At 42.2% G+C, this 23,832-nt stretch overlaps 1 protein-coding gene across 1 annotated transcript in view; it reads right to left on the bottom strand.

Annotated features, from left to right (window-relative positions):
* CRISPLD1 (cysteine rich secretory protein LCCL domain containing 1) overlaps window positions 1–22,493 on the bottom strand; it is an 88,520-nt gene extending 66,027 nt beyond the window's left edge. Inside the window, exon 1 of the mRNA XM_030190176.1 lies at window positions 21,848–22,493. Coding sequence (XP_030046036.1) covers window positions 21,848–22,105 — 258 coding nt within the window. The 5' untranslated portion in view covers window positions 22,106–22,493. The remainder of the gene's footprint in view (window positions 1–21,847) is intronic.
* Between the last annotated feature and the right edge of the window lie 1,339 nt (window positions 22,494–23,832).

Here is a 23,832-nt window from a genome sequence, read left to right as displayed (position 1 = left end):
TGCCTCTGACACCCCTTTTATTTATTTTGATTTTGGATCACAAGTAGTAGCAGGATTTAAACTGGCCACCTCTGGATTGCAAGACCAGTGCTCTAACCACTAGGCCACTCCTCCACTCCACTTCCTTGAAATTTGGCCGTCCCTGTGGGGGCAGGGGGCAGTTCAGGACGTCCAAAATGTTTGAAAGGACGTCCACGCCTTCGCTATGCCTGCGCTGACACACACACATACCTCCCTCCCCTCCCAGGGACCTGCATACTGCTGTGATCGACCTGAGTATGACATTTCAGGCTGGCAAAAAAAAGTTTTTAAGTTGTTTTTTTCAGGATGGGAGGGGGTTAGTCACCACTGGGGGAATCAGGGGAGGTCATCCCCGATTCCCTCCGGTGGTCATCTCCGATTCCCTCCGGTGGTCATCTGGTCAGTTTGCGCACCTTTTTGAGGCTTGGTCATAAGAGAAAATGGACCTAGTAAAGTCACCCAAGTGCTCGTCAGGGACGCCCTTCTTTTTTCCATTATCGCTCAAGGACGCTCATCTGTTAGGCACGCCCCAGTCCCGCCTTTGCTATGCCTCCAACACGCCCCCAGGAACTTTGGTCGCCCCCGCGACGTGAAGCAGTTGGGGACGCCCAAAATCAGCTTTCAATTATGCCGATTTGGACGACCCTGAGAGAAGGATGCCCACCTCCTGATTTGTGTCGAAAGATGGGTGCCCTTCTCTTTCGAAAATAAGCCTGACAGTCTCATTCTACTGACCCTATAATACACAAAACTTTCAAAAATGGAAGTTACCCTCCAAACATTTATAGCCTTTATCTCTTATTTGTAACTCCACTTTTGGTACCTTTTTACTCAGCAGGTCGCATTTATGTTCCATTCTTGTTCAAAACAAATCTCAGAGTGGTACAAAACAATAAATCAAAATTAAAATAAAATAATAGTATATCAAAATATTACAAAATATCAACTATAAAAAACATTATGTTTTTCTCAATGCCTCAATGACGTAATAAAGATATTAAAAAAAAAAAGAACTAGAGAAGCACTTAAGGCCTACCAGTAGCTCTTCCATAATTTAAAGGTTATCCCTATAAAAAAGTATTAACATATTCTTTTTCTGTATTGATATACCTATGCATTCAAGTGGACTAACATGACAAGCGCACTACATATATCAAGGAAGGACAGAGACACACATGTATCTGTAAGATTGGATCAGCTGCCTCTAAATAAAACTGCAAGAGAAGGAAGCAGGAAGTTGCATGCAGTTGCCAGAACTTCTCTGCTGCTCTCTGCATCTCACTTAGCCTGGGGATAAGACAGAGGTTGAAAGAATTCAAAGAAGGAGTTTCCAGAAGTGAAGAGGAAAAGGTGATGTGTACAATGTGTTTCCTGTACATAGCAAGGCCTGCCTATCCATGCCCTGTATGCTGCTAATTAAATACCACATACCAGGATTCATATGGTTGCTAGGCAAGAGTGGAAGGTGCTCCTGTATATTTAATAACCACTGCTGTTATCTCTTGTTGCTGCCAGGTAGTGGAAACAGAGCCCAGGTGCTGGTCTGGGTGGGAGCACACTGGGTAATACTCTATACCAACCAAAACATGTAGAAACTAAAAATATATAAACGTTTTCGGTATATCAGAATTGGCTTTGGTGACTTTTTTTTTTTTCTTGCATCCTGGGAAAATGTACGTGTGGGATGGGGAAGTTATTCTTTTTAAACAAGATGTGTGTTACATTTTATGTGGTAAAGGAACCTTCTGGTTAGCTCTCTGGAACAGGAACACAGCACTAGACTCCTAGTGGAGGAGTGGCCTAGTGGTTAGGGTGGTGGACTTTGGTCCTGAGGAACTGAGTTCAATTCCAGGCAGCTCCTTGTGACTCTGGGCAAGTCACTTAACCCTCCATTGCCTGCCACATTGAGCCTGCCATGAGTGGGAAAGCATGGGGTACAAATGTTACTAAAAAAAAATAAGCAGTGCACTATTTATATGCTTTATTTATGGGAAGCTTCTCCATAGCCTTCTTATTAAAAACTTTCCACAGTTAATATACAACCATTTATACAGGCACTTGCACAACTTAATCCACAGTGCATTCCTCCCACTATATAATCTGCTAGACCCTTTCTGATCCAAACTGTAGCCTACATTTTGGTGGCACTCAATTTTACAAATATATGTTTGAAACTTCCTTAGCAGATAAATTAGGACGGACTTGTTTAGTTGAGAGAATTTGGTTTCCTATAGGAAAATATTTGATTTCTTGTCATTCTGGGTAGCCTTAGTTTAGGTTTTAATAATTTATATGCAGCAAGTACTCAATTAAGTTGTATATATTGGGTATTAAGTCTTGTTATAATTTTATTTGCTTTTCTGTATTTTATATTCCTTATGTTATTATTGCTGGTAATTTGTTATCATATAGAAAATCTTAATAAATATTCATGGATTCAAACTGTAGCCTGCAGCTTTAAACAGCTACTTCTAGCTTGTGCCTTTATATAGGAAACTTGTAGCTGGTGGCTTTAAATAGCTCACATCCAGTTAAAGTCTACAATAAACTTAGAGTTAACTTTTTAGCTTATATGTCTTTTACTTGCACAGTTCTAAGCCAACACATCCGGAGACCCATTTTAGAAAGAATATATATATATATATATATATATATATATATATATATATATATATATATATATACACGAAAAAAGTTCAAGAATGCATATGGAAGCTGGAAGCATCATTTTAAAAGTCAGATATGAACATGGAGACCACTTGTTAAATATATGTATTTCCATCCCTCAACAATGATGTGGGGAAAAATTGGGTGGTGGAATTCACATGTAACTGTCCCAAAATAGCCAACAGGTTCACGTGCAAGGCAGCAATAGCCAACAAGCATTGAAGCACAGACCTTCTCGGCCTGTGTACATGTAGAAAAAATACTGTCTGCCAAAAGTGACATCCATGTGTATCTTCTGGCATTTTGAATCAGGTCCATGTGTAGATGATGCTGTACTTACACTTTACAGCACCCTGGCATATGGCACAGCTAGCTGCACAAAGCCACAGTGATGTGCTTCCAGTCCCACATTACACACTGGCCTCTAGTGGGTCATCATTAAAAAGTACCAATGTAGTTGTTGGAGGAACTGCAATTTCTCTGATGCAAACAGCAACCTTCTGACATGTTTTGTGTTGACCAATGAGGGCACATTGTTCCACCCTATGGAGACAGAGGCCAAACTATATAGCAGCAAGGAAGGTCTGGGAAGGAATCCAGATATCCATGGTCAAGTAAGACCCTGTGCACCTACACCAAGACCTGCAAGATACCCATAGAGCTGACACAAATGTTCTGACCTTCACCATATCCCATCACCAAAAGTCTGCATATTGGTGTCATTAAGTCTCAGGACATAGCCTATACTGACATGGTATTCTGTTCTCTTTTAGACATAAAGGACATACACTAGGTCCTCCTTGAGAAAGCCCACCAGACGAAACAGGACCCCATCAGATGGCTAAATAAGATAAGAGTTATATGCTTCAAAAGGTTATATGCTACAAAATTAAAATAAAGTAAAAATGAAAATACAATTTACAAAAGTTGAATTAAAAATGGAGGTTTTTAGCCAGTGAAGGGTCGACGTCCAGCAAGTCATAAAGCATTGTTAATGACCGAGGACTAACTGAGGCTTTTTCCTCCAAACAAAAAAGTTTTAAAATACCACAATTTACTGACCACATATATGTTTAAGAAGTCTTCAGAGTTTTGTGATTGAGTTCTTTATAATTTAAAGTCACTAAGTATTGAAAACATCTGGCTACCTACGATGTGTATAGAAACCATGGGCCCTATATTCAGACTGTGGGAGTTAGCCGAGCTGACTCCTGTGGCCAGTGTTGATCCAGTTATTCAATACTGGGCTATTTCCGGTGACCAGCATTGAATATCTGGTTTATTTTTGGCCAGTTTCAACTTAACCAGCCAAGTCAATAATCAGCGCTGGCTGGTTAAGGTGAAACAGGCCAAAAATAGGCCTGCTACTTCAGCAGCCCAATTTGGCTGTCAAACTTAATCAGCGATGTGCTAAATATTAGCAGATAGCCAGCTATATTGTGCAATATAACCATTTATCGGCTAAGCACTGACCGGCAATATTCAGCGGGAGATAGCCAGGTATCTCCCATTGGATATTCTCGGATAGACGGTTAAGAGTTATTTAACCAGCCAGTAGCCATTCCACTTCCTGGCCAGTTAAATAGCTCTGAATATTGGGCAGCATATGTCTAGTGATCAATAAGATCATATATATTTGCCTGCATGCATAAAACAGCCAGACTGAATTAGCTATCTGGCATGGTCATCTATGCAGGCAAGGCAGGCACATGGAATCTTCCCAGGTACCCCAACTCCCCAAAGCCATCATTCTGGTAGAACAAATGCATATAAACTGCACTCAGCATTAACAATTTTAAAAGAAAAAAAGGAACGTTTTATACAACACACAAATAAGAGATAGCACACCAAAGGTATGGAGTACTGGGCACCTTTCCCCCACCAAAAACATCTTTTAGGGTAACAGTGGCAGGATCTGTAACCAACAATATGCCACTACTCTCAGTCTAACAGCTACACCAACACCTGTCCTGTAACATAGTAATGTGGAGGCTCATTTGCAAAGCACATAGACTTACAAAGTTACATAGGTTACTGTGGAGCTCATTTTTGAAAAAAAAAAAAAGTTTAAAAATTGGCATAAAGCAACATTTGGATGTTTTTCTCACAAAACGTCTATTTTCAAAACCTATTTTTCAGATGTTTTTCTATGTTGTTTGTCTGCAGTTTGTCCAAATCTCAAGGGGGAGTGTTGGGGGCGTGTTAAGGGTGGGATTTGGGTGTTCCTAAGACTTAGACTTTTTCAGGTATAAAGGAACAAAACTAAACTAACACTACGATGTTTTGAGCTAGATCTGTTTTTATCATGAATAAGGCACAAAAAGGTGCCCTAAATGACCAGATGACCACTGGAGGAAATCAGGGATGACCCTCCCCCCAATACCCCCTCCCTCTTGGTCACTGACCCCCCTCCTACCCTCCCACAAATGTGAATAAAAATATGGCTTACCAGTCTGTATGACAGCCTCAGATGTTAAAGTCAGGTCTATTAGAGCAGCATGCAGGTCCCAGGAGTAGTGTAGTGATCGGTGCAGTTCTCTATGGAGTGGAAGACTCAGGTCCCTTTCTCCCTTTACCTGTCACACTTGTGGTAGAAACTGCGGCCCCTCCCAAAGTCACTAAAACCCTACTGGACCCACATACGTGCCGTCGTCACCCATAAGGGCTAATGTAGTTCTTTACAGTGGGGGGCAGTAGGTTTTTTATGTGTTTCGGAGAGCTCAGGGGACAAGATATGGGAGCAAAGGTGAGATGTGTAACTGGAAGCATTTTTATGAAGTGCATAGAAGTGCCCTCTAGGGTGCTCCATTGCTCTCTTGGGATGTATGGGGAACCAGTCTGCTATAAATACTGGCTCCTTCTACATCCCAATAGCTTGATTTTCTACGTTTTGCACTTCTTTTTTTTTTTTTTTTCGAAAATGGACCAAAAAGAAAATGTCCAAAGCACAAAACATTGTTCAAAAACAGTATTTTTGAAAAAAAAAAGTAATTTTTCTTTTTTGAAAATTACCTTCTTTCCTATTCAGAATTTGGATGTTTTTTGCAAAACATCCAAAGTTGGACTTCGATGTCCATGTAATTTTTTAAGACTTTGTGCTTTGAAAATGAGCCCCATAGTTACATAGTAAATGGTGACAGATAAAGACCTGCATGGTACACCCAGTCTACCCAATAGGAGGGGGGGGGAGGGTAGAGAGATGCTGGGACCTGCATCAGGGTGAGATGGGGAGAAATGTCAGGACCTGTGGGGGATAAAAGAGCGGGGAAACACTAGAACCTGTGAGGAGGGGCAGAGGAGGGGTTATGGAGATGCTAGGCCCATGGATGGGGGGGGGGCAGAGGTAAGGAGGGATACTAGACCTGCTAAAAGAGGGGAGAGAGGGGTAATGATGCTGACACCTGCATGAGGGTGGGGTGGGGTAGGGGTTAAGGCAGAAGGAAGAGTGAAAGAGACCTGGGGAAGAAAAGGTGAGAGTTGCTGTTGAACTGAAGGGGATGAGTGGAGGGAATGCATAGAGAGAAAGAGAAAAAGAAAGAGAGAGAGAGAGAAAGAGAGAAACCAGAAAAGGGGGGAGGTAGAGATGTTGGACCCTAGGGTAAGTGGAGGGAAAAAAAGAGGGACCGAGACTCTGAACCAGTGGAGGGAAAGAGTGATGCCAGTCTGTGGAGGGATGAGGGAAGATAAAGGGAAAGATGCTGAGCCCAGGGTGAGCAGTTAGGAAAGAGGGAAAGACAGAGGCAACAAGCTGGATAAGTGGAGGGATAGAGACACAAAGAAGAGATGCTTGACACAAGGAAAGGATAGGGACACTGAGAGGGCAGGTTCTGAAGATGAGGGGAGGAAAGAGAGAGGGACAGTAGACAGAGAGAGAGAGAGAAGAAATATCAAAATGACAGGAGGCCCTGGAAAGAGAGTTAAGGGAGAAAAAAAGCAGAGAATAGCAGAAAAGAGAAACAATAAAGATAGAAAAATATTTTTTTCTGAATTTATTATTTTCTAATATGTCAGCTTTAAGAAATGTGCATCCCTGATAACTTGCATTTAAGTTTCTATTTCTATTAATAGGACAGGTTTTCTTTATAGGTCTGGAATGTGTTTGCTTTTTGCAGGATTTGTTTACTGCACCTTTGAAAGGATTTTTCCTTCTCTATCCCCTCCTCCCCAATACTTTGGGAGAGATATCATTATGTGGGGGGGGGGGGGGCATCTTAATATTTCTACACGGACCCAGTCAGTCCTCATGTGTAAACATCCATCTGTTGATCCCTACAATGTCTACCTGCCATACTGCTCTGCAGTAGCACTGATCCCTTATACCTACATAAGAATAGCCATAATGGATCAGACCATTTAGCTCAGTATCCTGCTTCCAACAGTGGCCAATTCAGGTCACGGATACCTGACAGAATCCCAAATAGCTGCAAGATTCAAGCTACTGATCCCAGGGACAGAAGTGACTTTCCCCATGTCCATCTCAATAGCAGACTACAGTTTTTCCTTCAGAAACTTGTCCAAACCTTTTTCAAACCCAGATACACTAACCACTTGCAACACCTCTGACCTGGGCACTCCTGGATTCAGAGTCCGACCCGGTTGGAGCCTCCAGAGGGCAGCCTCCATCAGTCTCTTATTGGCTTGGCCTCAGTGCCTCCACCTGGGGAAAGAAGCGTTAGTGGGTGGGATTAACCTCTTCTCTCCCAGGAAACCCAATATCTAGTCCAAAGTAAACTGTAGAAAATAAGGCTGTCTGATAGATTAGGCAGGCTTGATAGCCACTTATTATTCTTTTCAATCCAATGAATACACTGGAGTCAGTGGTTTATGCAAACTCAAACTGTTTGTTTGTTAACTCTGCAACAGCAGGAACATCAATACATTTCAGCTCCTCAACACTGGGTGCAGAACTATCCTTCCGATGTCACTGAATATATGTACAGATTCTTTCCAGGAGAATTATCTACACATTTTAAAGACTCCTGTCCATGCCTATCCCAGAAAATAGTGTCCCAAAGGATGTGCTCCTCTCACTTTTACAGGTCCAGATCCTCCTGGCCTGACCTCCCTTCAGGGTGACCTTTGCATTGGCTCATTCTGGTCCTGGGATGGGCACTTTCTGGCTCTGATCCCATGCTAGCAGGCTGGGTCTCTCTTCTGCCCACCCACAGCTCTCCTCCTTCACAGTTGCTGCTTTGCAGAGCCACAACTCCTCTTTACAGCCAATGGTTTTACTTTTCTTAATTGGGATTCCCTTTACTCCTCCAGGTCAGTGGCAGGGGACTGTCAGGCAACGAAAGACACCCCCCCCCCCCCCAGTGCAAACCTTCCTCTTTATCTCTTTGCAATTCCCCCCTCCCCCATCACTCTTTAGTTTCAGGGCACTATCTGTCTGTATTTTATTTCAAAACCATTTCCTTTGGGCTGGGTTTCCTCCCACCCAGTGACCTCCCAATCACTCCTCCTAGTGACTCTCCACAGGGAATTACTCTCTCAGTAATCCCATCCTAACAGTGGATTACACACTGATACCACATCTTCTGGCAAAACGTTCCAGAGCTTAAGTATTCCTTAAGTGAAAAAATATTTCCTCCTGTTTGTCTTAAAAGTAATACCATGTAACTTCATTGAGTGTCCCCTAGTCTATGTAATTTTTGACAGAGTACCCACATTTACCCGTTCTACACCACTCAGGATTTTGTAGTCCTCTATCATTTCCCTCCTCAGCTATCTCTTTTCCATGTTGAAGAGGCCTAACCTCTTTAGCCTTTCCTCATATGGATGAAGTTCCATCCCCTTTATCATTTTGGTCGCTCTTCTTTGAGCATTTTCTAATGCCGCAATATCTTTTTTAGATACGACGACCAGAATTGAACACAGTACTCAAGGTGAGGTGGCAATATCAAGTGATACAGAGGCATTATAATATTCTTGGTCTTCTTTTGTATCCCTTTCCTAATAATTCCCAGCATCATGTTTGCTTTTTTTTTTGGCTGCCACCACACACTGGGCAGAAGATTTCAGTATATTGTCTACAATGACACCTAGATTCTTTTCTTGAGTGCTGATTCCTAAGGTGGATCCCAGCATCAGATAACTATGAATCAGATTATTCTTCCCAATGTGCATCACTTTGCATTTGTCCACATTAAATTTCACCTGCCCTTTGGATGCCCAGTCTTCCAGTTTCCTAAGGTCTTCCTGCAATTTTTCACAATCCGCATGTGTTTTGACAACTTTGAATGGTTTTGTGTAATCTGCAAATGTAATTACCTCACTTGCCATTCTGATTTCCAGATCACTTATAAATATGTTAAAAATAGTACCAGTCCCAGTACAGAGCCCTGCGGCACTCTAGTATTCACCCTTCTCCATTGACAATAATGGCCATTTAACACTACCCTCTGTTTTCTGTCCAATAACCAATTCCTAATTCACAACAGAACATTGCCTCCTATTCCATGACTCTTTAATTTTCTCAGGAGTCTCTCATGATGAACTTTGTCAAACGTTTTCATCTAGATACACTACATGAACCGGATCACCTTTATCCAAATGTTTATTTACACTTTCAAAGAAATGAAGCAAATTGGTGAGGCAAGACTTCCCTTGGCTGAATTCATGCTGACTCTGTCCCATTAAATCATGTTTATCTATATGTTCTGTAATTTTATTCTTTATAATAGTTTCCACTATTTTGACCAGCACTGATGTCAGGCAATTTCCTGGATCACCCCTGGAATCCTTTTTAAAAATCGGTGTCACATTGACGATATTAAATAAACTTGACTACTTTAACTCTTTATTGGTTGGCCTTCCATCATATCAAGCTCATCAATTACAACTTGTGCTGAGCTCAGCAGTGAGGTTTCTCTATAATGCTGAAAAATATGATGATGTCTCCTCACTCCTCTATGAACAGCACTGCCTTCCAATTAGCTTCAGGATGATTATGTTTATTCTGTTTGCTGATATGCCATCTTTACACTGATAATGATATAATGATCATCATAATAGAAAGAAAAGTACTCCATAAATGATAGGAAAGAATCATGCAAGTCAAAAAATCAAAAGCAATCACACAGCAATTAAAATTTATGAAACCATATAATAAAACAGTAAAATTAACATTAAAACTTGCTTTCCTCACATAGACCTACTGGTGGCCAGGCTTGTCCAGAGTAGTGTCAAATGCTAGGTTGAAAAAATGGGTTTGAAGAGATTCTTTAAATCTGGCAAAAGAGAGTTTGGAACAAACTGAAGGAAGGAGATCATTCCGCAACTTAGGGGCTAAGAAAAAGAAGGCAGTAGATTTAGTGAGGAAAGAACAAGGCGATGTCCATCCAAAGAGCAAAGAGTGTGAGCTGAGGTATATGGAATGACAATCGATGAAAGATAAGGGGGACTACCGGAATGGAAAGCTTTCTGAGTAATGACCAAAGCCTTAAACCAAGAATAAAAAGAAATAGGAAGCCATTGATGCTGAAAATCAAAACAGTGACATGATCATATCTCTTGGCATTAAGAAGCAAACGGGCAGGATCTTTTATAAGATACTGTTGCTAACTCATAATGCTTACTACTATATTTTAGCCTCTATTTTGATTCCTTATCATCCAACTCTTTCACCTTGATCCACCACCACCAACAACCGGTTGGTTATTCCTAATCTAGCTCGGGTGTGACTGGTCACCTCTACTACTACTACTACTACTATTTAGCATTTCTATAGCGCTACAAGGCATACGCAGCGCTGCACAAACATAGAAAAAAGACAGTCCCTGCTCAAAGAGCTTACAATCTAATAGTCATGAGACAGCCTTTTGTTGCTCCCTTACTGTCAAATAACCTTCCTCCAGATCTGAGGTCCATTCCCTCTCAGCCTAAATTTAAAACTCCACTAAAGACTTGGCTTTTTAAGCAGGCATTTGAATCATGTATCACTTGAAGCCAAATGTTATTGTTTTTTTTTAACAGATTTTAAGTTCCCTCCCCCCTTTTTCCTTATCTTTATGTGTTCAGTTATTTGTGTCTAATGATAATTATGTCATAGGTCTGAACTGTGTTGTGCTATACTTACCCTTCCTATATTTTGTATCATTAATGTCTGTTTTATATATTTGAGTTTTTATGTTCTGTTAATTATATCTTCTATTTTGTAAACTGCCTTGATATCTCAACATGATTTGGTGATATAACAAATGCTCAAATAAATATATAAATTTTCACTTAAGAGCCTTAACTTAGGCTTCGTGTGAGAGAGAAAGCTTACTGCAAATTGCATTAAAGAAGAACAGATATACTCCATAGATTGTCTGTGAACTACTCTTTAACAGAGCAGAGGAGTAGCATGATGGATAGAGTAGTGGGCTAGGAACCGGGAGGCCCAGATTTAAACCCCACAATGCTCCTTGTGGTCTTAGGCAAGTCGCATAACCCTCCATGCCTAAGATAAGGCAACAGCAAACGCAAACCACTCCTGTGTGATGCCAAGAAAGCAACAAGGGGGGCGGTTCTCACTGTGTGGTCACCAGGAGTCAACTAATTCAAGGGCACATCCGGGTTTGGACTCCTTAATAATCTGAGGTCTTGTATGGTTGGAATCTTGGTGCTTATTTGTATTAAAATCTTTATGATAAACATTTAAAAACCTGTGAATTATACATGTAATATAAAAGATAAAATATTTGAGTAACGTAAGCTAATTTTTCTTGTCAAAAGTAGCTCAGAGCAATTTCAGAAAACTAAATCAAATTCAAGCCCAGAATAAGCAGCTCATCCATCCCTAAACTGTTTAGTCATTAGCAAAATCCACAAAAACAATGTGCCAGAACACATGTTACTTTGAGTGTGCTTTTTTAAGACTTCTGCTACAAGCAGAAAAAAACTTTGGTTTGCAAAAATACAGTTATATCTGATATTCTTTATGTTAGAAAGGAAATACATACTTTCTGCAAAACATTTTAACTTAATCTACAGTTCAACAGAGCACAAAACTGCATTTTCTGAGAAAAGGATAGTCTATGGAATTCTCTTGCAAGCTGAATTTTGCAATTAGCTTTGTTATTTCAGGTGTTTTGCAAGTTGCCTGTTGTTATTCCCAGGGTTCCGTGAAAATAATGGAAATACAATGGAAGAATGAATTGAAATGGATACTATCTAATATCCTTTGTGTGAGGTCTTAACCTGAAATGAACGGTTCACTACATTTGTTCAGATTTAGCATTCAAGGATGAAAGTGACAAGTCTATACCTACAACTATCTGTAGAGTAAAGACATGTTCATTATGATATGTTTATAGTAAGGGAGAGAAAAATCCATCAATGTAAGTCATGAAAAATGTATAACAGCAGGAGGCTTAATTATTCACTTTATTCAATTTAAAATCTATGGTAAAATGGGTAAAATCCATTGACTAGAAGTTTAAGATATCCTTTTAAGAACAAGAACCATGTGTGGAAAAATAACTGTGGCTTTTTCCTAGAGACAGGCAAAAAATAGTTCCACCTTGTGGCTCAAGTTGCACTTGTTTTTGGAGTGACTGTATTTGTGTGCATTTTTGACAAGCAACACATGATTTACACCCACACTGTAATTGAATAACAAGCCAATCAGCAATGATAACTGGCTGATAATCAATTATCAGCATTAATTGGCAATAATTGGAATTTACGCACTTCTTTTTAGGCATATTCTAAAAAGAGGCAAGCAAAAATTCTAACACACATATCTGAAAAGGAGGCACGGCCACGGGAGAAGTATGTGTGTGTGTACATAAGTATTGCCATACTGGGAAAGACCAAAGGTCCATCAAGCCCAGCATCCTGTTTCCAACAGTGGCCAATCCAGATCACAAATGCCTGGCAAGATCCCCAAAAGTACAAAACATTTTATACTACTTATCCCAGAAATAGTGGATTTTCCCCAAATCCATTTAATAACGGTCTATGGACTTTTCCTTCAGGAAGCCGTCCAAACCTTTTTTAAACTCCACTAAGCTAACCGCATTTACCACATTCTCTGACAACGAATTCCAGAGTTTAATTACTCATTGAGTGAAGAAAAATTTTCTCCAAATCGTTTTAAATTTACTACATTGTAGCTTCATCGCATGCCCCCTAGTCCTAGTATTTTTGGAAAGCATAAACAGATGCTTCACATCTACCTGTTCAACTCCACTCATTATTTTATAGACTTCTATCATATCTCCCCTCAGCCGCCTTTTCTCCAAGCTGAAAAGCCCTAGCCGCTTTAGCCTTTCCTCATAGGGAAGTTGTCCCATCCCCTTTATCATTTTTGTCGCCCTTCTCTGCACCTTTTCTAATTCCACTATATCTTTTTTGAGATACGGCAACCAGAATTGAACACAATATTCGAGGTGCGGTTGCACCATGGAGCGATACAAAGGCATTATAACATCCTCATTTTTGTTTTCCATTCCTTTCCTAATAATACTTAACATTCTATTTGCTTTCTTAGCTACAGCAGCACACTGAGCAGATGGTTTCAACGTATCATCGATGACGACACCTAGATCCCTTTCTTGGTCCGTGACTCCTAATGTGTCAGGGGTATTCCTCAAATTTATGTGTATAGTTTTGGAATTTGGGGGACCCATGCCTAATTTAGGCATGGGTATTTACCAAAGGTTGTAGTGCTGTATATGGCCACACCCATGGGCATAGTTTGACTGTTTCATTTGGGGGGACAAAGGATGGGGCAGGGCATATTAGCATATTCATTTGTATATATCATACATATTCATTATGGTTATTCCCAAAAAAGCCAGCTCTCTCTCCCTTCCTTCCTTCCTTCCTTCGTTCCTCCTTACCCAGCACTCCCTCTTCCTCTCCAGTAGTATTTCCCCACCCCCTTTCCCATACCATGCCAGTGTAGGCCTTAGGAACACATAGGCTCTATGTGTAGATCCTTCAAGAGGTAGTGTGTCATGATTTAGGCTCTAAAACCGTTTCTGATGTTTTGGTGCCACCTCAGTAAGGCCAACACACAATCGCTCCACTGCAAAACACTATACACAAACTTGTGCAAAAACACACTCATAACATTTCCAAACCATAACAGCACTAATTCCAAGGTCAGGATGAGCTACAACCTTATATGTGGAAAGGCAGGCTCTAAAACACCAATACACTACCTAGTGAAAAAAAAGGCTGTAAATACTACACGCTAGCAGAATACTACTACTACTACTACTTATCATTTCTATAGCTCTACAAGGCATACTGTGCCTTGATCACACATGACACCACAGATATGACACAATGAACTAGAAATCAAAAAATATGAAGGCAAAATACTGAACTGGAAAGTTACCTCAAGAAGTCAGACTCGACATGTAGCAATCAAACATATAAACGGCAAGTGACTGACTCACCTGCAAATGCGCAGTAGAGACTTCCCTCTCTGTCCTGCCCTCGCATCAAGACGTGATGATGTCAGAGGGCGGAACAGAGAGGGAAGCGGAGTCGGAGTCACTGTCGGATGCTGCCGCCTGGAAATGAACATCGCACGCACCAACCTCCACCCTCCACCCTACGTTTGGGAAGCTTGCCAGGTGCCCTTGGCCTGGATTGGCCGCTGTCGTGGACAAGATGCTGGGCTCGATGGACCCTTGGTCTTTTCCCAGTATGGCATTACTTATGTACTCCCCCCCCATTCCCGCCGCCGCTCCCGCCCTCCTCCGCATCGGGCCCCCTGCACTGACCTGACAGCGCCTCTCACCTCCGTGTGAAAGCGCTGCAGGCAGCAGCACAGCGATATGCTGCTGCCTGCAGCGCTTTCACACGGAGGTGAGAGGCGCTGTCAGGTCTATGCAGGGGGCCCGGCATGGAGAGGGGAGGGAGCGGCGGCGAGGACGGTAGCTGGAAATCTCGCCCGTTTTTATGGGCTTAACGGCTAGTACTAGAGAAATTGAAACTTACATGCAGAATATCACAGATGCACATTTACAAAAGCTGACATATTCACATTAATAAAATCTGAATAAAATACTTTTATCTACCTTTGTTATCTGAGCATTTAGTTTTTCTATTTGCTTTGGTCCCAGTGTCTTCTGTTTTATGCAGTGTCTTCTTTCCATTTTATATTTTTTCACTCACCATGTCCACCATCCTCCTGTGTCCTTATGCGTCCTGTCTACCACCTGTAGCCCTGTCCCTATCCTTCCTCCAGTTTCAGCATCTGCCCTCAAAGTGTTCTGATCCAGCCCTTAAATTCAGCAATTTCCCCTTCATCCATATCCAGCATCAAATTAAAAAAAGAAAAGAAAAGAACCCTTTATTCTCCACCTCTTAAGGCACTGCCTATCCAACTGGATGGTAATGGCTCAAAGAAAATAAGTTTGGTCCAGCAACTCAAAATAACTGTTCCTTAGTTGGGTTCTGGTATTTCCATATTTAAATGTGGCCAAACCATGCCTTTGTGATTATGTTCCACTAATAGGTTAAACAATTTACTGGCTTTCTTAAAAGGATTATATAACCTTTGGATGCAAGACTAGGAACAAAAACACACATTTATACAATATCACAATTCCTTATGTACAGCCACAAAAAGTCCTTTTAGGGTGAATAGTGTTCACAATGAGCTCCTTTTATTATCAACCAGATAGAAGAGAAGAGTTTTCAGTTTTTGCACAATATAAGTCAGCACAAGAAAAAAGTTTAAGAAAAACAATGTACTACATTAGGAACTTATTGCCCATTTAGTTAAACAAATGAGAGATCTGCATGAAACAAAATATTTATTCTTTTTGATTTTGACTTATAAAACCACTTTTCCCTGAAACATACTCAAATCAATATAATCCATTTGTGTATCTAAAATGTAAACTTCCACAAATGAGATGAAGTGAAGATGTGATTTCATGTGCTCAGTGAAAGGAGAGTTTCATTTTACTTCAATTTAAATATATTCCTTCTTTATAACACCAGGAGTGGGATTATCAAACGGGGGCGCCCATCTCTAAGGGCGCCCATCTCTAAGGACGGAACTGTAAAGGGGCGGGGCAACCTGTATTATTGAAACAAGATGGACGTCCATCTTTCATTTCGATAATACTGTCGGGGACGCCCAAATCTTGAAATTTAGGTCGACCTTAGAGATGGTCGTCCCCAGTTTTCGGCAATAATGGAAAGTGAGGATGCCCATCTCAGAAACAACCAAATTCAAGCCATTTGGTCATGGGAGGAGCCAGCATTCGTAGTGCACTGGTCCCACTAACTGAATGGAAAAAGCCCTTCCCTTACCGATCCGGAAAGGAACGGGCATGCATGAAGGAATTTGCATGTAAATGAGTTGCTCGCTGTTAGCTCATTTGCACACGATTTCCTTCCTAAGGAGGGGACGTGATGGCAGTTGAGGACATCCAAAATGTGGATGTTTCTGTGAGAAGGATGTCCATGCCTTTGCTATGCCTCTGACACCCTCTTTATTTATTTAGATTTTGGATCACAAGTAGCAGCAGTGGGATTTGAACCAGCCACTTCTAGATTACAAGACCAGTGCTCTAACCACTAGGCCACTCTGCCACTCCCTTGAAATTTGGCCGTCCCTGTGGAGGTCCGTTGAGGACATCCAAAATGTTTGAAAGAAGGACATCCATGCCTTCGTTATGCCTCCACTAACACACACATATCTCCCCCCCCCCCCAGGGACCTGCATACTGCCCCCCCCCCCCCACAGGGATGGCCAAATTTCAAGGGAGTGGAGTGGCATGGAGGAGTGGTGGAGTGGCCTAGTGGTTAGAGCACTGGTCTTGCAATCCAGAGGTGAAAGCAGCAGCTCGCCTCCAGCCTTCCCTTCCCTCTCAGTGTACCACCCTCGCCGCCCTCCTGTGATGTAATTTCCTGGTTTCACGAGGGCAGGGCACTGAGAGGGAAGGGAAGGCTCGAGGCGAGCCTCCTGTTTTCACTGCCGCTGCTGCCACTGCGACTTGAGGTAAAATAAAAGATTTTTTTTTTAATTCTTTATTTATATTTTCCAATTATTTTGCATTACAAGAAAATCTTGCTTAAGAAAAGCAGACCAAATTAAACTTAGGAATATAGCATCCATAATGAACATTATAACAAATTTAAATTTAAATGTCTTCTTTAAATCACAGTAAACAAAATAAAAAAGGGGGGGGGCGTGTATTAAGAATAAAAGGGAAATTTAACAAGTACAATTTATAACAGAATAGACTTAACACGCATTTTCACACCTACTTTAACACCTTCTTAATCAGTTGGTAGCAACCGCAGACAATTTCCTGGAATCAAGAAAAACTCTTAACTGTTCTGGCTGAAAAAAAATATATTTCAAACCTTCATATTTCAAAACAGATTTACAAGGATAGTTCAAAAAGAATGAGGCTCCCATTTCTAAAGTTTCCTTTCTCATACTGCCCCATCCTTGACCATCTTTAAATCTAGATTGAAAGCCCACCTCTTTAACATTGCTTTTGACTTGTAACCACTCCCCCACGTTAATTGATTTGCTTGCTTTATTTTTGTCTATTAGATTGTAAGCTCTTTGAGCAGGGAATGTCTTTCTTCTATGTTTGTGAAGCGCTGCGTACGATTTGTAGCGCTATAGAAATGCTAAATAGTAGTAGTAGTAGTCATACTCAAAAACATTTTTCTAGTTTCCTGTGTCTGCTTTGTAACATCTTGGTATATACGTACTGTTTTACCATAAAATAGATCATTCATTTTTCGAAAATATAATCTTTTTAACGCTTCTACATCCTGTTGAAAGACTAATTGGACAAATAAAGTCATTCTTTCTGAATGTTCTGATAGGGAGACTTCCAGCAATTCAGATACATTTAGTTTATCCTTCCGAGCGATCTTTATTTTGTATGTAATATATCTTGTTTATCGGAGGTAAAACTTCAGGGGAATATTTCAATACTTCAATGAGATAATTTTTAAAGGCATCCAATGGTGATATACCTATTTCTCTCGGAAAGTTTAAAATGTGCAGATTTAGTCTCTGATTATAATTTTCTATTTGTTCAATCCTTCTTTTCATAATAGTTTTATCTTTTATCATTTCAGAGGATAAGTCTTGTAGTTTTCTTACATCTTGATTAAGCTTTGTTGTTTGAGTTGTAAACTCCATTTTAATAGTAGCCAGAGAGTCAGAGAAGGTATTCATTGTACTCACTAACGTGGAGATTTCTTTCGTGGATTTCTCTACGGTTACTGCCAGCTGTTGGAGAACTACCCACATGTTCTCCAATGACACCGTTCCCGGAGCAGCTCTCAATTGCTTCCATTCACTGCCCAGGCCAGTAAGGTCTTGCATTCCTTCAGAGTCCGCTTTCCCAGCACCTTCGAATAAGGTCTCCACTGCAAACACTTCGGTTTCGGGAGATCCTCTCTGAATCTGGCGGCCGTCTGGAGGGAGCGGTGGATGAAGCGCCGGAGGGGAAAGCGTAACATCTAGGCCCAAGTCCTCAAGGATTTCCCTCTCCTGGAGGACAGCCAGGTTCCTCTCAGCGTCCTGGGTGGAAATTCGCGAGGTGAACCTTTCAATCGACACCTGATGTGGAGAAGAGGTCCGGGTTGTCGAAGGTTTTTCCCGGACCGTTCCCTTCCTTTTAGTATGCGGCATCGAGGAAAATATTTTTAAAACAGAGTGTGGATTCGGGAAAGGCTCGAGCCTCGATCAACTGCGTGTCGCCATCTTGACACGCCCCCAAGACTGGTGCTCAAAATAAAAGATTTAAACACAGGACACAGGACACAGGAACAAAAGGGGAATTTCGCGGGAGAAGAGGGCGGGCAGGTGGAGCTGGGGTTGAAACTGGAACTCGGGGGCTGAAAATGGGGCAGGTGGGGGCTGGGGTGAATCACTGGACATGGATGGGAGGGGAGGGCAGAGGAGAATCGCTGGGCATGGATGGTAGGTGAGGGCTGGGGAGAAAGGAGAAATCACTGGACATTGATGGGAGGGGAGGGGAGGGCAGAGGCAAATTGCTGGACATGGATGGGAGTGGAGGGCAGAGGAGACAGGAGAGCTGCTGGACATGGATGGATGGAGGGGAGGGCAGGGAGAGAGGAGAGTTGCTGGACATGGATGGATGGAGGGGAGGACAGGAGAAATGCTGGACATGGATGGAGGAGAGGGAAAACAGGAAGGAGATTCATATGGATGGAGGAGAGGGAGAGAGGAGAAATGCTGGACATGGATAGAGTGGATGGCAGGAAAGAGAGGAGAAATGTTGGATAGGGATGGAAGGAAGGAAAGACAGAGGAAGGAGATGCACACAGATGGAGGGGAAGGGCGAGAGGAGAAATGCTGGACATGGATGGAGGGGAGGGAAGAGAGAGAAAGTGAGATGAACATGGATGGAGGAGAGGAGAGAGAGGAGAAATGCTGGACATGGATGGAGGAGAGGAAAGAGAGAGAGAGGAAGGAGATGCATATGGATGGCGGGAAGAGAAGAAAGAGGAAGGAGATGCATACTGATGGAGATGAGGGAAAGGGAAAAGAGAAAAACTACACATGGATGGAGAAAATATGCAAAAGCTGGATCCACTCTATACCTCCTCCAGTCAAGTCCAAGGAGAACCCAGCTTTTATCTATGGATGTAGGGCAAGAAATGAAGAAGAAAGGAGGAAAGTAAAGAAATAAATGGAAAGGAAGCCCTGGAAACGGAGTTAAGAGAACAGATATAAAGCAGCAGAATCAGAGACTAGGACCAACATGATCAGAAAACAAAGTTACCAGACAACAAAGGTAGAAAAAATCATTTTCTTTTCATTTTAGAGTTTGGAATATGTCCAATTTGAGAATTTACATCTGCTGTCTTATTTTTCAATGTACAGCAATGTGTTTATTTCTATTTTTCTGGTATTGTGTTGCATGCAGAGTTTGCATATTATACTGGCATAATATTTTCAGTGATGACTATTTACATGTGCCATGGCTGGTAAAAGGGGTGTGGCTATTGTAGGGGCAGAGCCATAGTGATCCTGCCCCTGGATGGGTAGGGGGCGCCAACTAATAGGCTGCAGGAGGGCGCCAGAAACCCTAGCACTGGTCCTGCTCTTAACCAACAGGTGAGGCAGGGAACAAGTACTGCCCTGGGATGGCATATTGAAGCAAGTGCCTATCTTTATGCCATTGCAGAGCAGAGTAGTTGGCTAAATGATACATCTTTATCCCAAATGGTAGAAGTTTGCAATGAGAACGTAATTCTTTTAGACCCATATATTGTAATACGTTTAAAAATCAAAGCAGAGTTTCCTTCAGAATGAAATTTACATGCATGATGACGTATTTCCTCCCTATTCTCATCCCATTCCTAAACTATTTTACCAAAGCACTACACAGAGCACAGAGTACAAAATCAACAAGCAGCACATTCTAACTTAAGCAGCTTCAAAGGACAGCCAGGTTCCTGCCCCATTCCTTTATCCAGTTTGTTCTTTCTAGCAAAAAAGGTGCTGGAACTCAAATGCAAGGCCACCCCTCAGGGGTGGTATGGTTACTGAGGGCCCCACCCCACAATAGCCAGGCCCCCTGCAAGCAGTCACATAATCTATGACAAGGCAGAATTGGTGTGTAGAGCCTGAGCTCTTTCATTAAAACTTGGGGTCCATGGGTCAATTTTAGCACACAATGGAAAAGGTGCCGGTACTCAGTACCCCCAAATACACCCTCAAAATAAGCCCTGCTTTTATCTTTAAAGACAACATCTGAGCTATTGTCTCTGGCAAAATCCACAACCGAGGCGGATACACCAAAGCTCTTGTCTGTGTGAACAGTCACATCTCTGGATATAGTTTGCACACTGTGATAATCCACCAATGTTTTTATAATTTCAGACTAAAGAGAAAGCAAAGAATACCATGTGGATTTCCTGCATGTGTGGATTACAACAGGAAATCCATCTGCACATTAATAACAATTTAGATGTGGAGGTGGCACTAATTCTCTTCCTCGTAAGTACCGCCCTAGTTTTTAACGTAGGGAACCACGAATGGGTTATTAAACATAAGGAACATATATACAGGGCCGGTCTTAGCAAGTGCGGGGGCCTGTGCAGACCAATTTGGTGGGGCCCCATCCTAGCCCCACCCTAGCTCCGCCCCCACCCTAGCCCCACCCCATTGATAAGATTATTCCATTTTTAGAAATTTTTTTTATTTATGAAATTTCAAATAAAGACAAATGAAGCTAAACTTGTACAAAAAAACTGATTGAAATAATAAGCACAATGCTATCATGAAACCTCCCCTCCCCAGAAGTGGAGTGGCCGAGCCGCGGGATCATCATGAATGATGCGGACGGTCGTCCGAGGCGAGCGGAGGTCGGAGCAGAGGCAGAGCGGGGCCCCCTCAGGCGCGGGGCCCTATGCGGCCGCCTTGGTCGCCTCTGCCTAAGACCGGCCCTGCATATATACTTCACACCTCCGAATACAGCTTCTTTTCTTTACCTGTGTGGCTTTTCCAATGGGATATTAACACTACATAGATTTTATTTTGTTGGTATTGCTTTATTCTTTTTTTTTTAAATCACAGAAATTTAACAAGCATCAAAAAAGGGCCCCTCAGTGCATACTCTGGCTTAACTGGAGATATTATTAAATCATTCACTCGTCTTCCTTAAAACAAACAAAAAAAAAAACTTGCTGCAAGTGATTATGGACATATAATTTATTATTAACAGCGGGGGTAGTTTAATTAGGAAATGATCTTACATATTTCTGACAGCAATACTGCCACTGACTCAAAAAGGTGACTTAAATCAGCAACTATGAACAACAGACATCCAAATGAATCAAATACACATTACGATTCCCCCCCCCCCCCCCCCAAATGTTTGCTTACAGGTTAGCAATCCCCACTCTGAATTTCTCTGCTTAAAACGTCACACTGCAGTGCAACACCGCCAGCTACTTCACCCCTCAGCCAGAGGCATCCTGCCACCGATTTTAGGACGTGCCCTGTAGATCCCACTTGGAAATGACCCATCAGCACACTGTATATTTATTTATTTATTGCACTTGTATCCCACATTTTCCCACCTATTTGCAGGCTCAATGTGGCTTACAAAGATCTGTTACCATAACAGGGTCAATAATACAATTGGTATTATTGGCTAGCACATACCTTTCCGGATAGCCCCTGGCCATTTGGTCTTACCATGTATTCCATATTAGAGGCTGGTGGATACACCTCGCTCCTTAACTTGTTGTGCAGCTCCACAATAGTCTGCATATCGCTGGCTGAGATGGCTCTTTTCCCTCGGTGCTTGGCATGCCACCATTCACCATCCTCATCCAGATACTTTTCTAAGAGTTCCTCTAGCAGTGTAGAGTTTGGAAGAAACATCGCAGTGGCAGTGTGAGCTATGAAGAGCAAAGTAGTGATTCGGAGCCATTCATTAGCTGCACGCTTCATCGTGGCTCTCCGAGTCCGAACTACCTGGGATTAGCTGTCAAACGTAAAAATCCCTCTTCCAGGAAGGGGGAAGAGAGGAGCGACTGTGTTTAATTTGCTAAATCACAGAAGTCAAACTGTGCCAGCAGTGTGTTTCTAGGGAGACAGACCAAGACGCTAATGAACGTGGTCATTCATCGCTTAAAGCCAGGCAACTAGTCTTCAATCTTCAAGATTTAGAGCTGTTTCGTCGAAATTGTCAGCACACTGCCCGGGGCTGGAAAGTTAGCACTGTTCCATGAAATAGCTAACAGCACGGCTTAATCTAAATTAATATGAAATAAGAATATCTCTGCAAACTGGTAAACTATGAGATTCGTGACCAAAAAAAAAAAAAGCAGCGCTTTAAAACAGTGAAATGAGCTGGATGAATACTGGACAATAATTGCTGTATCCAAACATGCCAAAACTCAGAATGTTTATTTAGTCTAAACCTCTATTTTATCCCTTCTGGTTTGGTCCAGAGAAGCAGTTTTAAGCCTTTAAAACGACCGCTATTCTAAGGTTTAGTTCTCTGATTTGTACCAATCTTGCAAAAGGTAGCTCTCCCTTAAAATTGTCAAACTGCAATCATTGCACGTACGCAAAATCCATCCGATTTCCCAACGTTTCCACACCCCGTAGGGCACTTCTGAAAGACTGGAGATTGGAAAGTTGCACTAGTATGCCACATAGATCTCTCCCCGTAAAGCTGCTGATACCTTAATGCTAAAAGAGCAAATGTGTGTGTGAGAAAGAGACAAGTAAGTCCCTCCATCCAGCACCCAACGCACAGGAGAAAGAGTGGGAGGCAACAACAAATCAGTTCTTGTGGCTGCAAACTCCCACCAAGCGCTGGGGGGGGGGGGGGGGGGGGGGGGAGGCATAGAGGGGAGGTGCTAGAGAGCTGGTGCTTACAGCAGCACTGGGACGGAGAAGGCAGGCAGGAAGAAAGTGTGCCTGTGTTTGTGTCTCATCCAGGACTGGTACAAGAGTACTAGGAATCCTGAGATAACCTTTTGCCTTACATTTCTCCCCTACCAGCCCTAATTAATTTTCAGTCCCTACCTAGTCTGTCTGCTCCCCCTCCAAGAGTTTAATAATTAAAGTCTACCATCATTCATGATCACCTTACAACAATTCTATAAAAACAATTTGACATCACGCTTTTAAATGTTTAACATTTAAAAAAAAACACCTATTTTTTTTATTGTCAACGTTTAAAATGTTTAACTTGGTTTGACAGGTAAAGTAAGTGCCACTTCTACTTTCTGAATTCTGTGGCTGTCAGAACTTACTATTTTGTTTTGACTGCAGCTGCTTTTTTGCCTCCTAAAAGCTGCTTCCCTAGGCGACCATCTAGTCTGGCCTAATCTTGGGATATCCTTGGTCTCCTCTGCTTGACTCTGGCCCCCCTCCCCAGCCTATTGGCTGGTAAAAGAAAAGCAAGGTGCAGTGCCCTTCGGGTGCACGGAGCCGAAGATAACATGGCACCGTGCCCCGACGGGCTTGCGCGCCGAGGCCAGCAGGGAGCGAGCGAGGTGAGGGGAGCAGGATCCCGTCTCCAGGGGCACCCCGTCGGCAACAGGAGGAGCTACGAAAGGGGTTAAAAGCCCCTGGAGGGAGCCCGGACGACCTCTTCCAGTGTCCAGGGCAGAAAGTCTGACAAAAGGCTGCAAAGGGAGAAGTGAACACATGCTTCTGTCTTT

This window comes from Microcaecilia unicolor, chromosome 1 (assembly GCF_901765095.1).
Source record: "Microcaecilia unicolor chromosome 1, aMicUni1.1, whole genome shotgun sequence".
Taxonomy (NCBI): Eukaryota; Metazoa; Chordata; class Amphibia; order Gymnophiona; family Siphonopidae; genus Microcaecilia; species Microcaecilia unicolor.
This window is presented reverse-complemented; position numbering and strand designations above follow the sequence as displayed.